General features: G+C 33.2%; 1 protein-coding gene across 6 annotated transcripts in view; it reads right to left on the reverse strand.

Annotated features, from left to right (window-relative positions):
• ZC3H13 (zinc finger CCCH-type containing 13) overlaps positions 1-24208 on the reverse strand; it is a 108434-nt gene that overhangs the window by 56053 nt on the left and 28173 nt on the right. For all 6 annotated transcript variants that reach the window (XM_053563490.1, XM_053563494.1, XM_053563492.1 and 3 more), the window contains 4 exons: positions 22397-22505; positions 14905-15044; positions 14141-14298; positions 8131-8328 (listed from right to left, as the gene is read on the reverse strand). In XM_053563490.1, the coding sequence (XP_053419465.1) occupies positions 8131-8328; positions 14141-14298; positions 14905-15044; positions 22397-22505 (605 nt within the window). The remainder of the gene's footprint in view (positions 1-8130; positions 8329-14140; positions 14299-14904; positions 15045-22396; positions 22506-24208) is intronic.

Raw genomic sequence — 24208 nt, forward strand, 5'->3', positions numbered from 1 at the left:
GTCTTGCTATCTTGTCCAGGCTGGAGTACAGTGAATACACAACCATAGAGTATTACAGTCTTAAACTTCTGGTCTCGAGTGATCCTCCTTTTTCAGTCTCCTGAGTAGTTGGAACAACAGGTACATGTGACTATACCTAGCTAGGTGTATAATTTTTGAAGCTACATAATGGATATAAAAGGATCATTATATTATTTGTATATAGTTATGTGTGTGAAATTTTCCATAATAATAATGTCACTATGATATTTGTCTAACTTCTAACACACAATTGAGTAGTATTAGTATATGAAGGACCTATTCACTTAGTCTATAGGAAATGCCTGGTGTGCACATGGATTCACAGATCTCTTGAAATAGGTCTACATTACCTGACCTATGGTTCTTGGACACAGGATGAGATTCACAAGTCTACAGTATGGTATCTGAACCTGATTGGTATATACTAAATAATACAAAGAATGAATCCAATAGTTATTATTCTTTGCCACAACTCTGAAACATTCTGATTTTAATAATTTTGATGAATGTGTCCAACTACTGAAAGGAAGTAAGATACTCAATTCGTTAGTAATTTGTTTATCTTACTTAGATGAATTCAAAGACAGTAAGTTTTGAGTCATTACATCTGTCTTCCTATCTGGTGAGACCCTTCCAGGCATCTGTACTTCCATCAAGAGATAAGTAGATTTCTTCATTCAGGTAATTATCTCAGATTAATTTTTTTAAAACTAGCTATGCTCTGAATACTATTTTCTCATTTGACCACAAAGTCCGACAACCTGGCATTTTGATTAAAACATATCACCTGTCACTAAAACCACATTTAACTAAAAAGTATGGCAGAATGAGCTATATGCACTTATTAGATGATTCTTCTAGTTAGTTACTATCCAAAGAGTTTTTGTTTGTTCAAACCCTTGTTCTTAAAGTTCTGTTAATGTATTGGTTCACTTCGCTGTTTTAGCACGGGAAAGTATGAAGAATACAGATTTTCACTGTTGAAAGGTATTATAGATCTCCAAAAATCATTGTAAATATCCAAATTAGGATTATCTAGGTATAACAGGTTAGAAATATTGACACAGAATATTCCCTTTACAAGTGACTTTTCTGGCTAAATACCAAAAAATAAACTTAATTTTCCTCTAAGTTATATCTCTTCTAAAACCATTTGGAGGGGAAAAAATTGGTTCAGTTGGTTGGGTTCCAACTACTGTACTCCCTCCTTATCTTCTGTTTACTTCCCATGATTAACAGCAATTTGAAAATACTAAATGGAAGATTCCAGAAATAAACAATTCATAAGTTTTAAACTATTTGATTTTTGAGTAGCACAATGAAACACTTTTTGGTCCTGCTCCATCCTGACCTAGATACAAATCATCGCTTCATCTACTGTATTCACATTGTATTGAGTAACCAACTGTCAGTCTCCGATTACTGACTTATGACATTGCAGTGCTCGTACTTAATACTTAACATTGGCCTCACAGCAGAAAGAATAAGGATGTTGCTAATTTGGATATGCTAAAGAAAAGTCATAAAACATTTCCTTTAAGACATAAGGTCTAAGTTCTTGACTTAATAAGGAAAGAAAAAATATATGCAGATTGTTACTATAAAATCTACAGTAAAATCTACTATCTATAAAATTGTGAAGAAGAAAAAAGAAATTTGTTCATGGTGTATATTCTGTACTACTTATAATTTCTGGCATCCCCTGGGGGTCTTGGAACATAGTCCTCGAGGATAAGGGGGAAACTACTGTATTTCACTATTCTCTGTATAGAGAAGGGCATGGTAAGTTTTTTTTTTTTTTATGTTAGGGAAATTGCTATATTTTCTAAAAGCAGAGTAATAAAATTAATCCATAAGGCTGTCTTTCTGGGTAACAAGTGACATACAGATTTTGATCAAAGTTACATAAGGAAATCAAAGCTCAGCAAATTTAAATTAGAAGACATTGTGATAACATTTACGAAATGCAGTCTTCAAATTATTCAATTCAAAAATAACCATATGACAGAGTTTGGTGTGAAACTAACAGATACTCTGGGATTAGAGCATACCAGTGATTTTTCAACCACAGTGTGCCACACTTAGTGTGCCACAGCTAAGATCACCTAAGAGAGGATCTTAGGTGTGCTGCAAAAATTTTTAAAGATCAATAATTGTTATTTTTGAAAGACGTTCAAAGCACTGTAAGTATATTCTTTTTTTTACTCCTTTTTTTGATCAACGTAAGTTAATTTAAGTGTGCCACAGAAGTTTAACTATAGCCTATTGTGTGCATGAAATAAAAAAAGGGTGAAAAACACTGGAGTATATGTTTAACAAAACTGACATGGCCAACGACAGTTTCACAGGGAAGTAGTTAAATCTTTAATGCCAGATTGGTAGCATAGGTTTCAAAACTGATTCACAATTTTTACTTTTTTTTTTTGAGGGGGGGAAATCAATGCATTTTTCTGGAAGGCTATCCCCCTCAGCACATCTACAAAATTTTATAAACAAACCAGTAAATGTGTAAAACCCTGAAATCCACCAGTGGACTTTAGATTAGGAGCTCCTGTTATGGAAGGCTGAACTGAGACACAAGTAGAAAGACTTTAAGTCAGAAGATCATGTGGCTTTGCTGAGTCACCTATGCCATGCATATGCACACCTATGCTATGTGTGTGATTAACTCAATAGAGAATCATCCTTTAAGAAATGTGAGCAACTGTCTATATCCAATAGGCCTACTAAGTCAAACTGAAGGAGGAAAAAACTCAAATTAAAAACCATATATGCAGAAGCACTATTTCTCTCTCTCTCACACACACACCTCACTATATTACTTCTACCTATACTAACAAATCTTCTAGAAATATTTTTGCTCACTGCTGCAATATCAGCTTTTAGAACAGGTATGCAAGTAACTGTTGGATGAGTAAATGTATTAGTACTTTACTTAAGCAAAACACCTCCTGGTAAACAAAATACTACTAATAAGCCCGTTCTCCAACATTTAAAATAATTTTAAAGGGCAGTTTTTCCAAAAAGCATTTAGATACTAATCTTTAATTACATATGTTACCAATTTGAAAGTAGTGACAAAGATATTGTTTGGTTTTAAAATGAATACTGGCGGTGCCCAAAGCTCAGTGGGTACAGCGCCAGTCAAATACACGGAAGCTGGAGGGTTCGAGATGCACCCGGGCCTGCTAAACAACAATGACAACTGTAACCAAAAAAAAAAGAGTGGCAGGCATTGTGGTGAGCACCTGTATTCCAGCTGCTCGAGAGGCTGAGGCAGGAAAATCGCTTGAGCCCAAGAGTTTGAGGTTGCCGTGAGCTGTGATGCCATAGCACTCTACTAAGGGCAAGATAGTGAGACTCTTTTCTCAAAAAAAAAGAATACTGGCATATTATAGTGATATTGTAGGTTCTGCTCCAGACTACCACAATAAAGCAAATATTGCAAAAAACAGGAATGTTTTGGTTTCCCAATGCATATAAATGATGTTTACACTATGCTGTAGTCTATTAAGTCTATTATGTCTAAAAGGTCAATGTACATATAGTCATTAAAAAACATTTTATTGCTAAAAAATTGCTAAGGGCCATGTGAGTCTTCAGTGAATCATAATCTTTTTGCTGGAGGAGGGTCTTGCCTCGATATTGATGGCAGATGACTGATGAGGGTGGTAGTTGCTAAAGCTGGGATGGCTGTGGCAATTTCTTATAATAAGACAACAATGAAGTCTGCTAAATTGGCTGACCTTTCCTTTCACAAAAAATTCCTCTGTAGCATGTACTACTGTTGAATAGCAATTTATTCATAGTGTAACTTCTTTCAAAATTAAAGTCAATCCTCTCAAACGCTGTCTCCGCATTATCAACTAAATTTATGTAATATTAATCTAAATCCTTTGTTGTTATTTTGACAATGCTCATAGTATGTAGCAGGAGTACATTCCATATCAAGAAAATACTTTCTTTGCTTATCCATAAGAAGCAACTCTTCATCCATTCAAGTTTCATTATGCTATTACAACTCAGTCACATCTTCAGGCTCCACTTCTAATTTTAGTTCTTTTGCTATTTCTATCACATCTGCAGTTACTTTTTCCACTTAAGTCTTAAACTCCTCAAAGTCATCCATGAGGGTTAGAATCAACTTCTTCCAACTCCTGCTAATGTTGATATTTTGACCTCCTTTCATGAATTACAAAGTCTTAATGGCAGCTAGAACACTGAGTCCTTTCCAGTTTACAGAGTAAACTTGGCATAATTCTTAAGGGCCCTAGAATTTTCAGCAATAAGACTGTTTCACTTTCTTACTTATGTGTTCAATGGAGTAGTCCTTTTAATTTCCTACAAGAACTTTTCTTTTGCATTCACAACTTGGCTACCTGGTGCAAAAGTTTAGCTTGTGGCCTACTCAGGCTTTCAACATGGCTTCCTCACTATGTTTAATCATTTCCAGTTTTTAATTTAAAGTGAGATATTCTTTCTTTCACTTAAATACTTGAGGTCAACTGTAGGTTATTAACTGGACTAATTTCAATATTGTTGTGTGTCAGGGAGTAGGGAGGCCCAAAGAAAAGCAGAGAGACAGGGGAACAGGCCAGTCAGAACACATATAACATTTGTCAAATAAATTCACTGTCTTATATGGGCACAATACATGATGCCCTAGCAGGATGTCCAACCTTTCTGCTTTTCCGCCACACACTGGAAGAAGAGTTGTCTTGGGCCACGCATTAAATACACAAATACTAACAAAAGCTGATTAGGAAAAGAAAAGGCCCATGCATACTTCTCATATTCAATATTTGTCACCACAGATAAGCACAAAAGTCCTTGAATAATGTGCATGCTGCCTACAAGGCTACAGGTTGGATAGCCCTGCAAAACAACTGCAATAATAACATTAAGATTACCAGTCACGGATCACTGTAGCAGATAAAATAATTTTTAGGAGTTTGAAAGACTGACAAGAATTACCAAACTGAGGCAGTGCCCATAGCTCAGTGGGTACAGCACCAGCCACATACACCCAGGCTGGCAGGTTTGAACCCATCCCAGGCAAGCTAAACAACGACAACTGCAACAAAAAAATAGCCGGGCGTTATGGCAGGCACCTATAGTCCCAGCTACTTGGGAGGCTGAGGCAAGAGAATCGCTTAAGCCTAAGAGTTTGAGGTTGCTGTGAGCTGTTACATCACAGCACTCTACTGAGGGCGACATAATGAGATTTCTGTCTCAAAAAAAAAAAAAAAAATTACCAAACTGTGACAGACACATAAGTGAGGATATGCTGTTAGGAAAATGGTGCAAAGGTGCCAATAGGCTTATTCAAAACAGGATTGCCACAAATCTTCAATTAGTAAAAAAAAAAAAAAAAAAATCCTCAATATCCAGAAAGTGCAATAAAAGAGGAGTACAATAAAACAAGATGTGCTTATAATTTATTTATTCACAAAATGGAGACAAATCAAAATAAGAGACCCACTTAAAAACCTTGGAAATTAAATTAACTCCCAAATCAAAACAGCCTTTTTCTTTCTTTCTTTCTTTTTTTTTTTTTTTTTTGAGACAGAGCCCCAAGCTATCACCCTGGGTAGAGTAACATGGTGTCACAGCTCACAGCAACCTCCAACTCTTGGGCTTAAGCAATTCTGTCTCAGCCTCCCAAGAAGCTGGGACTGCAGGCACCTCCCACAATGCCTGCCTATTTTTTTGTTGCAGCTGTCATTGTTGTTTAGCTGGCCCAGGCCAGGTCCAAATCCACCAGCCTGGGTGTATGTGGCCAGGGCCCTACACACTGAGCTACGGGCGCTGCTCCAAAACAGCCTTTTCTTCTCACATACTGCCTTAGAAGGCTGGTAGAAGTAGGTATCTATATAATTTTTCAGTATTCCAAACTGTGCTGTCCTTTGAAAAAAAGAAATAAACTAGTTTTGATCTGTCTAAATACTAAATTAACAGGTGACTGATTGCTAGTCATACTTAGTTGCGGAGACAGACCAGACAGAAAAACTGGAAAATGAGTTAACCTGTATAATATTTAATACCTAAGAATGCAAATGTCTCTACCATTTAAATGGTAAACCATCCAAAGACACTTATTAAGAACCATGTCTCAGACATTTCTGGATCAAATAACAAAATAAGAGTACCAAGAAAAACTAGAGAAAAAATAGTTTCTCATGGGAGGCAGAGATATCATGACCTTCAAGAATCTTCCAGTTAAACGTGGTAATGAGATCTGATTTCACTGTCCATATCATCAAGCTCCTACTTATTTTACCCTTCACATGAAATCAAGGCTAGTTGCAGAGTATTTATTCTACTATGTGAAATCAACAATCAACCATTTTCTGGTCATTGTGATAGTGTAAATTATATCTGACAGTTGTTAATTAAATATCTAGTCATGCTCTAGAGCCAAAGCCAAGTAGTGTCTGTAAACATTATGATTTGTCAGTAATCAGTGTCATTTGTATAATTTGTGAGCAATCAGATACTTCATCCAAAAGCAGATTATTGACTTCTGTGCCTATCTCAGGAGAAATTGCCACTTGGTCTGTGTCTACATACACTTGGTCTGTGTCTACACAGACCCAAGAGGAGAGGAGATTTGACAATGGTCTGATTAACTGAATCAATGGTTTGGGGGAGTAGGCTGTCTGTATTGATCCAATTACACAGATAATTGTCAAAAAAAAAAAAAAAACCTACAGAAAAATAAAGGCTCTAACTGACATAATGCAAATCAAGAATATTTAGTATAATTTGCAAAATCTGATTCACACATAATTTTCACACACGAACCCACTGGACTGACTAAAATACAGAGTATATTTTAGTAAAATATGTTCAAGACACAAGAATTTTGAGTGCTCCATTTAATCACTCTTTTTTGTGTCAAGAGTGAAAGAGCAACTTATGGAATGTGAAAAACTTACATCTCTGTCAAGGGATTAATATCCAGAATGTATAAAGAACTAAAATTCACCCACAGAAAAAAAATCAGAATAACCCAATTAAAAAATGGTCAAAGACCCGGAATAGACATTTCTTCAAACAGGATATACAAATGGCCAAAAAGCATATGAAAAGATGTTCAACATCACTTATCATTGAAGAAATACAAATAGAAACCTCAATGAAATTATCACCCCACCTCAATGAGATAAACACTATTAGGATGGCTACTATCAAAAAAATAAGAGAAAATAATAAGTGTTAATGAAGATATGGAAAAACTGGAACACTGTACACTGTTGGTGGGAATTTATAAAGGTGCAACTGCTATGGAAAACAGTATGGAAGTTCCTAAAAAAAATTAAAACCAGAACCATCAAGTGATCTAGCAATCCTACTGTAGGTATATACCCAAAAGAACTGAAAGCAAAGTCTCAAATAGATATTCACACACCCATGTTTATAAAAACTATTCATAATAGTCAGGAAGTGAAAGAACCCATATGTCTATCAACAGATGAATGGATGAACAAAATGTGGACTTACATACAATGAAATATTATTCAGTCTTAAAAAGGAAGGAAAGACTGTCACATGCTACAACATGGATGAACCCTGAGGATATTATGCTAAGTGAAATAAGCCTCTTACAAAAAGACAAATACTCCACTTATACGAGGTATTTAAAGCAGTCAAATTCACAGACACACCAAGTAGGATGGTAGTTACCAGGGGCTTAGGGAAGGGGGAGTTACTGTTTGATGGATATAGAGGTCAGATTTGAAAAATGAAAACATTTGGGAGATTTGTTTCACAGTATAAATATATTTAAGACTGCTGAACTATACAGGGTGTCCATCAAGTTCATGTGCAATTTAAAATAGTTGGCTATTCAAAATTGCACATGAACTTTATGGACACCCTATATACTTAAAATGATTAAGTTTTGTTTTTTATCAAAATTTAAAAAGTCAAACATAAATCTTAAAGTTAATCCTTACTGAATTATCTATGACTCATTATAAGAAATATACATACACACATCACTGTAAACAAAACAAAAAACATATTAGACTTATGCCTAAAAGCTTCTTAAAAGTAAATACTCTAGATTTTACAAAACCAATATTAAAAACATATAATACCATTTACCTTGGCTTGTCTCTTTTTTCCCTTTGTCTTTCAAAATCTCGTCCTCTTTCCTTTCCATCTCTTGGTTTTTCTTCCATCCTGTCTTTTACTTTATACTTTTCTTTGTATTTTTTCCCCAAAGCAATATCTTCTGGTATAGGAGGGGGTGGACTAGGAGTGCGTGGTCCTTTCTTTTTACTTTGGTTACTTTTTGAATTCCTGAAGGTAACACAAAGCTGTCATTAGAGGTTCAAATATTTCTGAAAGGCCAAACGGATATTTTTTAAAGCACTTTTTAAAAATGGCAGCATTCTTTTCAATTATTTGCCCTTTACTATTTTGTATATGAATAATCAACATCCAGGAAAAAGAAGTGACTCACAGAAATGAGTTAGTTGCTATTTATTTTGTTAAAACTGCTTATTATTACATGATTTTAAAGGGTAGGTTTCTAAGAAAAGAAGTGGAATAGAAAAGAAAGTAACAGTATAAAACAACTGCCTAAAATCACCTATGATTGTACTACCAAAGGATAATTATTTTTAATATCATGCATATACTTCTTTCTCTAACTATTCATTTAAAACTGGATATCCACATACAAAAGAATGAAGTTGAACCCTTACCTTGTACCACATACAAAAATTAACTCAAAATGGGTTAAATGTAAGACCTAAGGCTATAAAACTACTTGGGGGGCTGTAAGCCCAGAGGCACAGGCATCAAAACCAACAATAGACAAATGGGATTACTATGTATATGTTCATATATATAAAATTTATATAGATACACACACACAAGTGTATGTATATGTATGGTCACAACTATTTTGTCATCATTAGAAATGGCTGTGAATCTCTGTGTGGGTCACACACATTCATGAAATACAATATTCTGTAAGATTCTTTGTACTGAAAATAGACCGTCAAGCATCTTTCTACGATAATAAAAAGTGGATTTAAGGTAATCACTTTTCTAGACTATACAGAATCTTCTTGAATAGATGCTCCTTATCATCTTTGGTTTACTATGTTTTTTTTGAGACAGTCTTGCACTGTTGCCAGGCTAGCATACAGTGATGTCACCACAGCTTTCTGCAACCTCAAATTCCTAGGTTTAAGCAATTCTCCTGCCTTCTGAGTTGCCAGGACTGCAGGTGCACACAGCCACACACCTGACTAATTTTTCTATTTTTTGTGAAGAAAACGTTTCACTCTTGCTCATGTTGGTCTCAAACTCCTGGCCTTAAGTACCCCTCCTATCTCAGTTTCTCAAAATGCTAGGATTACAGGCATGAGCCACCCCACCCAGCCTCTTGAACCTCTTTAAACAATTTCATTGTGATAAGTGTTTCCGGCGGCTTCTAAGTTTCCATCATTATAAAGAAAACCCAATTATATCATCTACAAATGAAATCCCAAGCACTGTTAGTAAACAAACACTTAAATTTTGAATCCTGTTTAAAAAGTTTTCCCCAACTCTTAGGTCACAAAGATGGTATTCTAAAATTTTGGAATTTTGCCTTTCACATTTAAGTCTTTAATGTAACTGTAACTGGTTTCTGGTTATAAACTATCCTCTTTAAAGTGCCTCTTTCTGGTACTAAATTTCATGTAAGTAGTATAACTTTGATTCCTTATGCATCCAAAACTGGTTGCTTTTGCTTCATACCCGAGTAATAGAATGAATGTACCATTTTTGTGTCAAAACCTTTTTCCTCCAGACCTATATATTATGATATCTTGTAACATGTTAGTGCTGTAGATAAGATGTCCAAAGAGAGTCATATATTTTTTTTACTATTCAAGTGACCTGGTTTTTCTGTTGGGAAGCTTATAAAACATTATTCTTTGGAAATTATTCAATGGCAAAAAGTATTCGCGTCCAGGTCTTTTAATTTTTTTCTATACTTTTTCAGCAATGAACTGTTGCAACTTGAAACTTCAGTTTTTGCCAAATGACTTCTATTTTTATTTTATCCCTTCTCCATATGACCCAAGTCTCCATAGTTCTGCTTATTATAAAGTTATTGCATCTCTTGGACAGAGCCTCCATGTTCTTTCTTTATCCCTATTTCCCTTTTAATTTCAAAACAGGAAGGGAGTACAAATGTTTTTGTCACGTGAATCACTTTTATGATGCTTTAGTCAGGGCTATATGCATGCCTATCACTTGAATACCAGTCTTTATCCCTATGCTTTAGTGTAAAGGGTTAACCACTCAAGCAAGTTGGAAATTACTAAAATATGATTACCAAATATATTTTTATTTTTTATCCTTGTTATCTGCCAACAGTTATATTAGCCACATAAAAGGCCAGACAATTAAGTTCGTGAATTCATCCTAGAAAAAATGCTATAGACATCATTGCTAAATTATCACTATGGTCACCAGATGGCCAAGCAGAGTATTTTGAAGGTGACCGGAGTGATTTTCAGTAATGAAGTATGTAACACTTTTTCTAGGATGAGTTCACAAACTTAACTGTCCAATCTTGTATGTCACTACACACTTGTGAGATGACTCAAACTTACATCTAATAGATAAGTGATAAATGTCTGTATTTCTAAATATTTTTTCCCCTTTAAAGATAAAAATGAATTAACAGTTGGCACATTTCTATCAAAAGTTACTTTAAAAAATTTCAAAATGAAACAGTAGAGAAATTCTTGACACAAACCGTATTTTTACATTATTGCCTGTGATAGAAACTAGCTGGATGTTCACCAAACTCTTCTCCTGGGCATAGTGCTAAACCATACTCAATCTACACTTGATATAAGGTGTAACCAAGTCACCAAGATCTGGCCAACGCAATGTAAACAGAAGTGATTATATTACTTCTAGGCCCTTTCTCAAAGGACATTCAAATGCCAAGCAATTGTGAACTATAGCGCTAAATAAGCACAATACTCCTATTTTTCTTCATACATTCCATTCTTTGGTTTCTTTGAAATCCCAAAGAAGTAGAGCCATGGTCAAAAGGAGCCTGGGTTATTGACTATAGGACAGTCACCTGTTAATCACAAATACTCACTTTGAGGTATGTGAATGAGAAATAAACCTCTATTGTGTTAAACCACTGATGTTTTGGAATTTAGCTTTACCACAACCAGGGATTACCCTAACACACAAAGTATAGAATTTCTTCACATTACCCTCAAAATGATATGTGGTTAGATAACACAATCAAATTATAGTGCTTTGTAAGTGAAGAAGTCAAAACTGGTTTTGCATATTCTGACAACAGATCTTACAACATTTTTTAAGTCAACTGATTATTCCTTTAGTGGCATACAGTCTACTTTCCATTTATGGCATAGAGCCCACCTGTCTACTTTTTTTCATTTTTAGATCTTTTTTCTCTTTCCCCAAAACTATTTCTTTAGAACAGCTTTTGACATACTTTATAGTTATTTGTACAGAAAACTATAAAGAAAAATTACCTAAAGAAAACAAAGATTAAAAATACAGATGGACAGAATAGATAATATATTTATAATCTGAAATCACACATGAGAATAAATCTTACTATCAGACTGTATCTCACAATGATTGCCAACTTTCAGAAAGAAATGTGAGTTTTAATTTGTCAGTAATTATATCTACCCATCCAACTTAATAACCTAGTAAGACCAAGAAGTTTGTTTACTTGATTGTCACCTCACAGTTGACTTACTGGCATTGACTGAAATATTCCACTAAATTTGAACTGAAATTCTAATCCTTACGTGTACCTAATCTCTTCCAACAGTTTATAGTATGATCTAGCCATAAAATTAAAAGTTGATACCTAACACACTCTAAGCAATGAAAACTTCATAGACAAAGAAATGTTCTCCTCAATTCAATGTTTTCTTTGTATTTTGAATATACTCGTTTCCAAGTCCTTCTCCTTCAGTTATTAAATTAATAGTGGATCTTAAAGTCAACAACATGTTAGAATACAGTAAACACAATAGTAAAACCAGCCTACTTATAACAAGTATTTATTAAAAGATGAGTTACTAATAAAGCAGTAAAAGAGATTACATGAAAAAGAAGAGGATGAAACCAATCCTCATTTAACTAGTTATCTAAATTTTATAGGAAGAAATTAAATGGCAAAGATTTTTAAATAGAAAGGATAAGAAAACAAAGAAAGAATATTTCTGGTATGCAGTTTATTGAAGAAATAAATGGAATTGAGGGAAAGTTATGTAATTGGTTAGCCAAGAGCATAAACAGTAAGTGGGGTGGATCGCATCATTCCATGGCTCAATTTCTTTAATATCCCTTTGTAATATTTACTCAATCCCAGAAACAAAGAGGATCAAGTCAACTTTACTGAGTGCCTTATTACAATGCAAAGCTCTATGCAAAGTAGGTGCTACGGGAAGACAGAACTATGAACCATCAAGATATTAATCTTCAAGGGGCTTAAATTTAATGGAGGTTGTAAAACATATACGTCACAGCTGAAATATAATGCAAAAGGCAGTTTATATTAATGGGGAGGTATAAACACAATCTGATAGGTACACAAAGGGAGCAGAAATTATGTTCAGTAAGGAAAAATGGTAAAACTTAATGGAAAATTTAGCATTTGATTTAGAGATCGAAAGATTTGGGTACAAGAAGGAGGGTAGGAGGAAACTGGACAAAAATACTGACAAAAAAATAAGATCAAAATTTAAACATCAGTCTAAGAAATTTGAATTTCATTCTATAGACTGGAAAACGATTGAGTTTTTCAATGGCATAATAAATTGACTGGGATTGTTCTTTTAAAATTTCTCTGACAGCATGTGTAAAATGAACGGGCTGGGGTAACTGAATGAAAATGTGTTGTGTATATAGAGGGGGTAGACAGCACATAAAGTAAATACAGTTAGTAGGATGATATAATAATCTAGGCAGAAAAGTAATTAGAGTTTGAAACGGGGTTGGTTTTAGAAAGTAAAAGAAAGGAGATAATCTTGAGTTTCATAATGGGTTCAGACAGACAGAGATTGCCAATCAAATATTAGGGAGAAGAGGATTTTAGTTTTTTTCTTATAAATTAGATTTACTTTAATTAAAATAAAATGTAAATAGAGTGACAGTAAAAGAAAATGTGTTCTATCCCTTATTCTTAGTTTCTCAATGTAATTATATTTAATCATTTCTATTTTCATTTCTTTAACAGGCTAATACAGTAATTCTAAATAATGTACTGACGCTGCTAGGTATATTCTGGAAAGAATCTAATCTATTGATTATGTACACAAAGAGACAAATAGAATGCTTACTTCGTATACAGTGTTTAAAACTAGAAACAACATAAATGTTCAACAGTAGAAAAGTAGATAAATATAAAAATACTAACATGAATTGGGCAGCACCTGTGGCTCAGTGGGTAGGGCGCCGGCCCTATATATGGAAGGTGGTGGGTTTGAGTCCAGCACCAGCCAAACTGCAACAACAACAACAACAACAAAAATAGCTGGGTGTTGTGGCAGGCGCCTGTAGTCCCAGCTACTCAGGAGGCTGAGGCAAGAGAATCGCCTAAGCCCAGGAGTTGGAGGTTGCTGTGAGCTGTGACACCCCAGCACTCTACGGAGGGCAATAAAGTGAGACTCTGTCTCTTAAAAAAGAAATACTAACATGAATAAACTAAGGTTACATACATCAACACAGGTAAGTGTAAAAAAAGTTGAGTGAAAAAGCAAGTTGTGGAAGGAAAATTATAATATGTACCACATAGCTGTAAGATAATTAAACAGATGTGTATACTGCAAAACATATATTAATGAAAGTACAAATATACATGCATAAGTATCATAAGCATCAAATTCAAAAAAGGAAGAATAGGAAAGCATGTGTGGATATGACAGATATTTGTTTTATTCTTTTTTAAAATTCAAGTATTTCACACTTCTTGGGGGAATAAATTCTTGAATTAAATACTAAAAGTATTAAAAAGTACCCTTCTATAATCTTAAAGTATTTCTTTTTACTATCACATAGAAAAAAGCTATTTCATTCTGGTACTATTTATCACCCTACTGACCTCTGCTGGTCCAAAAGTGGAGAAGACACTGCAGATGTCTTCCTGTCTTTCTTGCTAGCAGAAGATGACTTGGGGCTTAATTTTCGCTTTGGCGATTTGCTGGACTTTCTTAAAGAGGGTGACGGAGATAATTTTGATCTAATCACTTCTGGTGAAACCTTTCGAGAGATTTCAGAAAGTCAATTCATAAATTCCTCCACTCATGGTATTACAAAGATTATAGTATTGTAAAATTATACCAAACTTCGTATTAAAAATTAAGCAATAGCTACTATCTGTTGATATCAGTCTGACTCCTGATGAACCCATGCCTTTACTAATGTAATAATTAACTGCCCTAACATACATTAATATCAATAAGCAAACTAAAATTATGAAATTTAAAAATCTCCTCAGAATGACAAATCATATTCAAATTAATTGCATGTCTACTCTTAAGAAAAGAAACAAGGTATACTAGAAACACCATGGGCCTGAAACAGACATACATATTGCATATGCGAAGGTCATTTTACAACGGCTGATGACTCTAGGCAACAAAGCCTAAATTTTGCTCACTTGTTCAATACTAAAAATATTTCCTATTTATCTAATACATTAATGTGACGTTTAAGTAATTAACATATATGGACTAGCTGATATACAGTCAGTTGATCAATGATCAGTATCCTAGTATAATTTAAGATGCAGCAACCAGCTGAGTTCTCTGAACAATATACACATTGCTATTAATTACTAACATATTTATTACAAAAAATAGATACCTCCTTTTTAATGATAATTTCTTCTCTCTTCTCCATGTTTTCTTGCTCCAGCTTCATTAATTCCCTCTGTATCTTCTGACGCTTCATTTCCAATGACAATTCATGAACATAATCATAATTAATATCTCCATTGTCAGAATCTTTAAAATAAAAGTTGAATCACTGTCAGAAACTATCATAATTAACACCTCAAATTACAGAATTTCAACTTTTTTTTTTTTGTGGTTTTTTTTTTTTGGCCGGGGCTGGGTTTGAACCCACCACCTCTGGCATATGGGACTGGCGCCCTACTCCTTGAGCTACAGGCACCGCCCGAATTTCAACTTTTTTGAATGGAAGATTCTCTCATCAGAATAATACTTCCAAATGAAATAGTTATTGTTTCTATAAAGCAACGGTTCTCAACCTGTGGGTCGTGACCTCTTTGGAACTGTATTAAAGGGTCGTAAAGAACCAAGACTAAAATCACCACAGTTGATTTAAGAAAAGCTAAACACTTTTAAGGTTTCTGGGTTTTCTGAAAGTGATTTGGGGTCATGTGGGGTCGTTTTTTTGTCAGAAGATAGGATTTCAAAATATACAATTGAAGCACTCAGCTGAATGTTCTAATGGTTAAAAATAACAAAGCATTCATTATTTCATACTGCATATGATATGATTCACTATTTCCTTGATTTTCTTAAAGATGCATTACTAAAGTAAGATTATAAAAATAATCTTTAAAAAGATTATTTAAAAATAATCTTTAAAAATATTTGAGACAACTGATTAAGATCTAAAACTAAAGTTAACTAATTTTAATACTAATGTGCATATGAGCTAATTTTAAAGGATTCATAATAATTTTTAGTACAAGTGATTTGTACTATTTCCTTAGACTAGAACTGTCCATCTCAACAGATCCGATGCCATGCATTCTGTTTAATCTTTTTGGAGAGGAGAGGAGGGGGAGGGGACGAGTGGTGTACAGATCCTATTTCATTACAGTATGTAGAAGTTTTCAAAATCTACTGACAGTGGCACTCAACCCTTCACTCATTTGCCGTAAATGCCATTAAGACTGGAAGAGGGAACTTCAACTGACTTTTGTCCTAACATAGGATTTGGGCTTACCAATCACAAATTGAGGTGCCTTCCCAAGCTATAATTTTAGCACTTTAGATAATTTCTTACCCTGAGATAAAGAAATAAAATGAAAAGAACTAAGAAACAACAAAGTGGTCCTCCTTGACTGCTTAATGCACAAGAAAATGAATTATCATTGTTATGTATAGCTCCAATGCATTAGAAAGACAACTATCCATCCATATTTAGGGACAGAAAGAGTAATGATACATTTTAGTATCTGTGTTAACCAAATTTGATTACTCATCTTAAATTGGAGTATGATGATAATTTCTCAGAAAATATATAAAATAGACTAAATTATGTTTTTCAGTCAGAAAGCAATTTCTAAATATTTAAGGGCATACGGTTTTTACTAAATAAAATGATTGGAGATACTGAATTTAATTAAATGAACAATAATTATCTCTAGTTACTATTTTGTACTCCGTTGAAATATCAAGACTCAGTGATGTGGTTTATGTTTTTAAATTAAACTGAATAACAAAATACCCAGGTTAAAAAAGGAAAGAGTAATTAAGAGTAATTAATCCCAAAGTATTTCAGAAGATACAGTATTCTCAATATGCCTTGTCCATCTAAAAATTGTCATCTAGAAATATCCGCAATATAGAACACATACAAGAAACAAGAAATTGGCTTTCAATTCTCCATCCCCAACCATTAAACCAAGGGGTAGAGAACTAAGCAGTTAAAATGTATGTTAAAGTCAATGTATTACAGCTAATATATTTTGCTCAGAGGAAATGCTCCCAAGCCTTTACTCAATACTTACTTTAAGCATATGTATTATAATCAAAACCCAGATGCTTTCCTAGCTATAAGAAATGAACTACAAGGTAGGTACATTGCAACTTATAGTCTCTTGAAAAAACAGAAACCACAAATTATAGAAAACTAGTCTGAAACCAGTTAATAAATTTAGAAAACATCCCTCATATACCTTGAAGTTATCACTACAATTGCCTTATAAAAACATACTTATATAAATGATTCTAAGTAATCAGAAAAATATTAAATATAATTAGAATGGTGTACATCTACCCTGTAAAATAATTTATCAATATGGTTAAAAGCCTTGAGAATATCTACACCCTTTAATATAATTTTACTTTTAGTAATTTCCTATACAAAAATCATCACAAACATACAAAATTAATGTATTAAGGATAAACACTAAGCATAAGCACTAAACAAAATTTTGACTTTATGACAAAGTATGCTCACTGCTAAAGTCTTAAACAATTCTGAGCACATGGAGTAAAATATGAAATTTCCCTTTCTATTCCTCCCACAGCCATCTTCACTCCAATAACACTGCTAATACTTTTGTTACAAAAAATAAGGTTTTACATTTTTATCTTTAAAATAATAGGACCCAAACAATAAATGCTGCTCTATAAACAAGACCTTTCCATATTATACATATAGCTCAACCACCTATATTTAACATCTGCAAAGCATTTCCTGGTACCATCATATCATAACTTTCTTAACCAGTTTCCTTCTGAGAGACACTGAGATTGTTTCCAAAAATTTGCTGTTACAAACAAGACTTAGATGAACATTTTAATACCTATTTAGATTCGCAATTGTAAGTATTTTTTAATAACATTTCTCAAACTACATTTGCTGGATCAAAGCTAAGTATATTTTCTATTTTTAATATCTCTAAACTGTACCCCGGAAAAGCTTTATCAATGCAAACCCCCACTCAATAACATTTCCTCATTTTTCACCAAACTGATAAATGAAAAGTGCCATCTCTTGATCTTCACCAGTATTTCCCTACAGTAAGGTTGAACATTTAATGGCCATATCTATTTCTTCTGGTGTTACCTATCTGATATTTTTACTTTGTTAATTTTTTAACTAGACTGTCTTACAGATTTATGGAAGCTCATTATATGTTTAACATGGTGTTTTTTGTTAATGTTTATACATGTTACATGTCAAATATTTTCTTCTAGTTTATTACCTGGCTTTAATTTCTGCAACTTTATGCAACCAAATCTTTTGGACTCTCTGTGATTTATGCCTTATTTTAGGAGGATGCATGCACCTCCAAAATCACCAAAATATTTTCATACATTTTCTTTGCTTGCAGTGATACTTTTGTTCTTTATGAAATTGCACTGGTCTTTAACTATATGTGATAGGAGAAGTTGTTTAAGGAACCAAATAAAAAACACAGACTTGGGGTAGGGACCGGAAATTTAGGAAGCAACTATGTAATGAGAAGTTTTATAAGCGTAAGAAGAATTTGCGCTCCTGGATGCAGTGGGAAATCAGAAAATTTTAAACAGGGGAATGAAATGAATGAATTTATTCTTTTTAAAGCTTACTCTACAACTAACAGAGTGGGAGAAAATACTAGCAATATGTGTATCTGATAAAGATCCATACCTAGAGTACATAAAGAATTCCTATAAGCGGGCGGCGCCTGTGGCTCAAGGAGTAGGGCGCCGGTCCCATATGCCAGAGGTGGCGGGTTCAAACCTAGCCCTGGCCAAAAACCAAAAAAAAAAAAAAAAAAAAAAAAAAGAATTCCTATAAGCAACAAGGAAAAAAACAAATAAATGGAGAAAAAAAGAAAAATAACAGATAATGATAAAAGAACAAGCAAATATTTGAAATAGTTTACAAAATAGGTTGTACAATGGTCAATAAATATGCGAAAAAGTTTTCAACTTCATTAGGAAAATGCAAACTAAGACTACACTGAGAGATATCATTATATAGTACATTTATAGGATGGCTAAGATGAAAAAAGACAAAAAATACTACATAGGTAATTGGTACAACCATTTTTAATTTGGCATTACCTACTAAAGAAGAACAAATACATATTTCATGGCCCAACAATTCCACTTTGAAGCATAAACTCAAGAGAAATAGGGATGTGAGGGCTGTTTGGAAAGTATTCAGCTATGTAACATGAAAAAAAAAAGACATTTGGATACCTTCCAGACAGATCGCATGTTTACCAAACTGTATGCTTAAGAACAGTACCAGCACCTTGTTCATAATAGCCCCAAACTAAAAATTACTCAACTATTTGTCAACAGTAGAATAAATTATGATGTACTAATACAATAAAATATAAAGCAATAAAAACTAATGAACTATAACTATTTGAAATAAAGTATATGATTGACTATAGATAATATTGCTAGCAAAAAAATCTAGGCACAAAAGGAGTATATGCTGTTGATTCCATTTATATAGAATTTACAAACAGATAAAACTAGTTAATAGTGCCAAAAATAAGGGCAGTGGTTATCCTTGGGAGGTGAGAGTAGGAAGGCAGTGACCAAAAGCAACCACTGGGTAGGGTGTTACAAAAATTACTATTAACTGATTCAGGTGGTTAACACAATGATCTTTTTTTTTACGGTTTCTCTAATTTTATTTATTTTTGTTAAATCATAACTGTTTAATGCAATCATGGGGTACAATGTGCTGGTTTTATACACAATTTGAAATATTTTCATCCAACTGGTTAACACAGCCTTCATGGCATTTTCTTAGTTATTGTGTTAAGACATTTATATTCTACATTTTCACATGTACCCTTGTAAGATCCACCAATTACCCTCCCCCCACCTACCCTCCCTTTTCCCTTTTCCCCATAACACATTTATCTTAATGAAGCATGATCTCATCTAGAAGGACAAATGAAAGGTGAAAAAAGAAGGTGACTAGGCTAAAAGAATGCAAACAAAAGAGTTTTAGAAAGTGTACCTATAGATAAATGGTTCTCAAGGAGTGCTTTGAGGATTAGGGGTGGGGAATTCCCTGAAACACTTTCAGGAGTTCCACAAGATCAAACTATTTCTATAATGCACATTGTTCCACAAGATCAAACTATTTCTATAATGCACATTCTATAATGCCTGGTGAATTCTCTCGTGAGTAGATAGAATTTTCCAGAAGATCTGATATTGTTAACAAATCGAATGTAGACACAGATAGGAAAATATAGCTGCATTCTATGAAGCCAGACATTAAACAGATTTGTAAAAACATGTAAAACACTGCCTCTTTATAATTTTTTGCTTTGCATAGTGTAGTTATTTTTCATCAAAGCATATATTGGGTTTATTGTCATTGTTAAATAAATTAATAAACATTTTAAAAACTTCCTAAGTTCAATTTCTAATACGGCAATTATTGTTATTTTTATGACGATTTTTTAAAATTTTAGAATATTACAGGGGTGCAATCGTTTTGGTTACATAGATTGCTTTTGTACTGTTTGAATCAAACTTAAAAATGTGCCCATCACCCAGACAATATATGCACTGTACCTACCCAGCATGTGTGAATTTACTCATCTCCTCCTCCCTGCTCCCCCCTATTTGAATTTGATGAATGTCATTTCCACATGTGCATTGAAACATAAAATCCACAAAGAAAAAAGTTTTGGGGGGGTCCTTAAAAAATTGCAAAAGTAATAAAATCACCTTAGATTTTTTTTCAAAGAAGATAGTTAAGTGCAAATCCTTGGGAATCAGCATTTAAGAGACAGACTGATTACAAGGAACCTCAATATAAGACTGAAGGGCTTGAACAGAAAGACAGAAAATTGAAGAGTAATACGTGGAAGCCAGGGAAAAAGAATGTTTTTTAAGAAGACAGAAGTTCTTGGATGTATGCATCAAATGCTGCAGAAAGGTTTTATAAGATAGAGACAAGTAATTTTCCATTTATGAAGCAAAGAAGAGGTTATTAGTGACCTTGAAGATCAGTTTTAATGGAGAGTTGGGTCAGAAGACTAAAAATAAGTATCAGGTAGAAAGTAGAGAGTAATAGTAAAGCACAGAACTCTTGTAAGAATTTAGTTAAGTGGGGATAAGCAGAATACAAGCTAACAGTAATATACAGAAAGGAGAAAATGGATTTTTAAAGACATAGAAAAGAATGTATAATAAATGAACAACACTGCTGAGGTAGAAGGAAGTCAGATCTAAAATATGAGGGAATATGTTAACCTTATACAGTAGGCCAAGGCCTCTTACACAGAATAAGAGAAAGAAAATAGTTTGGGCATGAATAAAAGATTAGTATGTGAGTGTGGTAGGAGAAAGTTGAAGGAGATCTTGAATGAAGAGTTCCTTCAGTTCTGTGTAATAGACCATAAAGAGGAGTGCAGGAGATTATGGAGAAAGTTCGACACAGCTACTATAAAATCCAGGAAAAGAACTGACAAACTTTTTTGAACCTTTTAAATTTTCAACAATTACCTAACATTATTATGAGAATAGAAAAATTTTTATTTTTATAGAAGTATCCAATACATTTCAAAATGTTTTCTATCTAAAATAATTAAAATAAAATGAATGTTGGATATGTTAAGAGTTAATCCTGTATTACTTAGGAAAACTTAGCTATGTAAGCTTGAATAGTTATGGTATACTATCTTATTTCAATTTATTAGCTAATTAGTCTACTGTAACAGGACAGCATTGCTGCCTTTATTGCTACTTGGGAGAAGTATTAGATTAGATGATGACATACCAATAAACTAACCATTAAAAAGTTTCCTATTTGTTCTTGGAAGTAACTTTTTAACAGAGAGCACAGTCCAAAGACAGAATAAATTTCCTTAATAAGGATTGATGTTCCAATTACTGAAGAGACATTTAGGTTTCAAGTCTCGGACTGTAAGTCTTCAGAGATCATTGTGAAATAGTGCAGTAAATATTTTAGGCTTGAAGGTTCTTAGTTGTTCGAAAGGACTCAACGTGGCCACTGCAGCTCAAAAGCAGGCACAGACAACGTGTAACTAAATGTTCATAGTACATTCTGATAAAATACTATGTGTGAAACCAGTGACTGGCCTACAAATCATAGTTTTCTAACCTCTGCTCTACATTTTCAGCTTATCATTGATAAATTGGTTTAAATTCTTAACCTCTTTAGTTTTGTTGTCTATGAGTAACAAAGTTATTAAAAAGTGAATAATTGACTGGAAATAATTTTCCTAGGTCCTTAAGATTTTAAAATCTCACTTTTAATACTTTACATAAACACATTTAGATTTAATTTTTTAAAACTTAGTTTGAAGAATAAAAAATTTACAAATGTAATAAAATTCAAAACAACAATGATGCTCCACAATAAAGTTCTAGAAGGAAAAAGGAGGAAAGCTGAAATACACAGTATAAATGACATTGTACTTTCTCTGCCTTTTTACTACTATACTGTATGCCAGTTTCTGCCTTACAACTCAGTAAGATAGAAACAAGTCAATAAGATGATTTGAAACAATAGAGCACAGTTGAAAGGTATTTTACAGCCCACAAAAAAACTGTACAAAGTGAATAATCAAGAATTGACTATATAAACAGATTTTGAAACTCACCATCTCTATTAGTTTCCCATTCTACATTTTCTTCTTCACTTTCTGGAGTTCTCTCCTTAGTGATTTTTATGTCTTCCTTTTCCCTATGTCTCCCTCTTGAAGATTCTTTCTAAAAATATATACATATATTTAGATTACTATATATTTTTAAATACTATACAAAGTCGTTATTGTAACACAGAACATTTTAATTTCATTCATCTTTGTTTCATAAGAGAATCAGTTTTGTAAATACATATTCACTTAGCCACTAAGTAGAGGAGTGACAAGTTATGGTTTAGCAACACAATGAAAAGACTATTTTACTAAAGAACAGAAACTTGGTAAATGCAAGCAGCAGCTAAGATTTTAAAATATACAATGTAAATCTAATACTTTAATAAACATTTAATATTGTGCTACATACTAAGTTCCTATATGAAAAAACACTGGGGAAAAAACAGTTAAAATTAATAAAAGACAATGAAGTATCTGAAAGTGTCCATATTTTAAAATACCTTAAAAAAGGCTAAGCCATTCACTGTAGACTTCTAAAAATAATCTGACTTGTCATATACTAAAGTAACATCCATTTTCATACACACCTAAAGATAAATCCAAACTTACTTAATTTTATAAAGACTTTTTAAAAAAGAGATTTTTACCTATGTTGATAAAGCTAAATGGTACCTAAAATAGTCCATAAATTAGTCTTTAATATAGTAACTGAACAAGACATTTTACATATTATTCTAGGCATAAGGTAGCCTATATACACAACAAGACAATTTCCAAACCACATTTTAGTAGGTAGTAAGAAAATTAAGTAACCAGTATTATATAATTTCATCTGAGTGAAATTCTTTATTAACACTCTAAATCAGGTGTCGTCAAACTTTTTAAACAGGGGGCCAATTCACTGTCCCTCAGACCTTGGAAGGTCGGACTATAGTTTAAAAAAAAAAAACTATGAACAAATTCCTATGCACACTGCACATATCTTATTTTGAAGTAAAAAAACAAAACGGGAACAAATACAATTCACACCGCTTCATGTGGCCCGCGGGCCGCAGTTTGAGGACGCCTGCTATAAGTACTATGAAAGACAATGACATACAAGGATATTGTAAGTGTTCAAAGCTCTTTCTGAGCATTACTAATGATATAATTTGCCTACTTAAAACACAAACTAATTTCTCTTTGAAGTTTTCTTTTTAAACAACTCTAGAATATAACTGCCCCTAACTTTTACACATTTAGGTATGAAGTCATGTCAAATTACTTCCCAAATGACATGGTTTTGACAGAGACTGACAAAAATCATTAGAAGATTATATGAGAAGAAAACCTGCCACGGAAAAATGGTAGAGTCAAGAATATAGAAATGGCCTCTATTTGTACAGAGGACAAAAGGAAAAAAAAGAAACAATCTATTTGCATTCTTAAAATATATTCTGTGCAACATCAGTGAAGAACTATCCTACATCCCACACAACTTTTGAATGGATTAAACTCACTATATATATACATATATATATATTCCTACAAAACTATGCCAAAAATATTTTATAGGAAGTTATCTATAAATTATTGAATAATGTACTATCTACTTAAAAGTATCATGTATTATTCGACTACAAATCTACTTAAAAAGAATTTCAGAGCAGTGGTACTGGTACTGGAAAACAAAAAATAATCTGTAAATTTATAACACAGATTTTTACCAGATTTAGAGCCTGAAATATAATAAATACATTTCATTAATGATTTATGTAAATACTTCCTAGTAATTACCCTAGATAGTGAAATGATACAATTTTTGAGTTCTCCATG

Source organism: Nycticebus coucang, chromosome 15, assembly GCF_027406575.1.
Source record: "Nycticebus coucang isolate mNycCou1 chromosome 15, mNycCou1.pri, whole genome shotgun sequence".
NCBI classification, from domain to species: domain Eukaryota; kingdom Metazoa; phylum Chordata; class Mammalia; order Primates; family Lorisidae; genus Nycticebus; species Nycticebus coucang.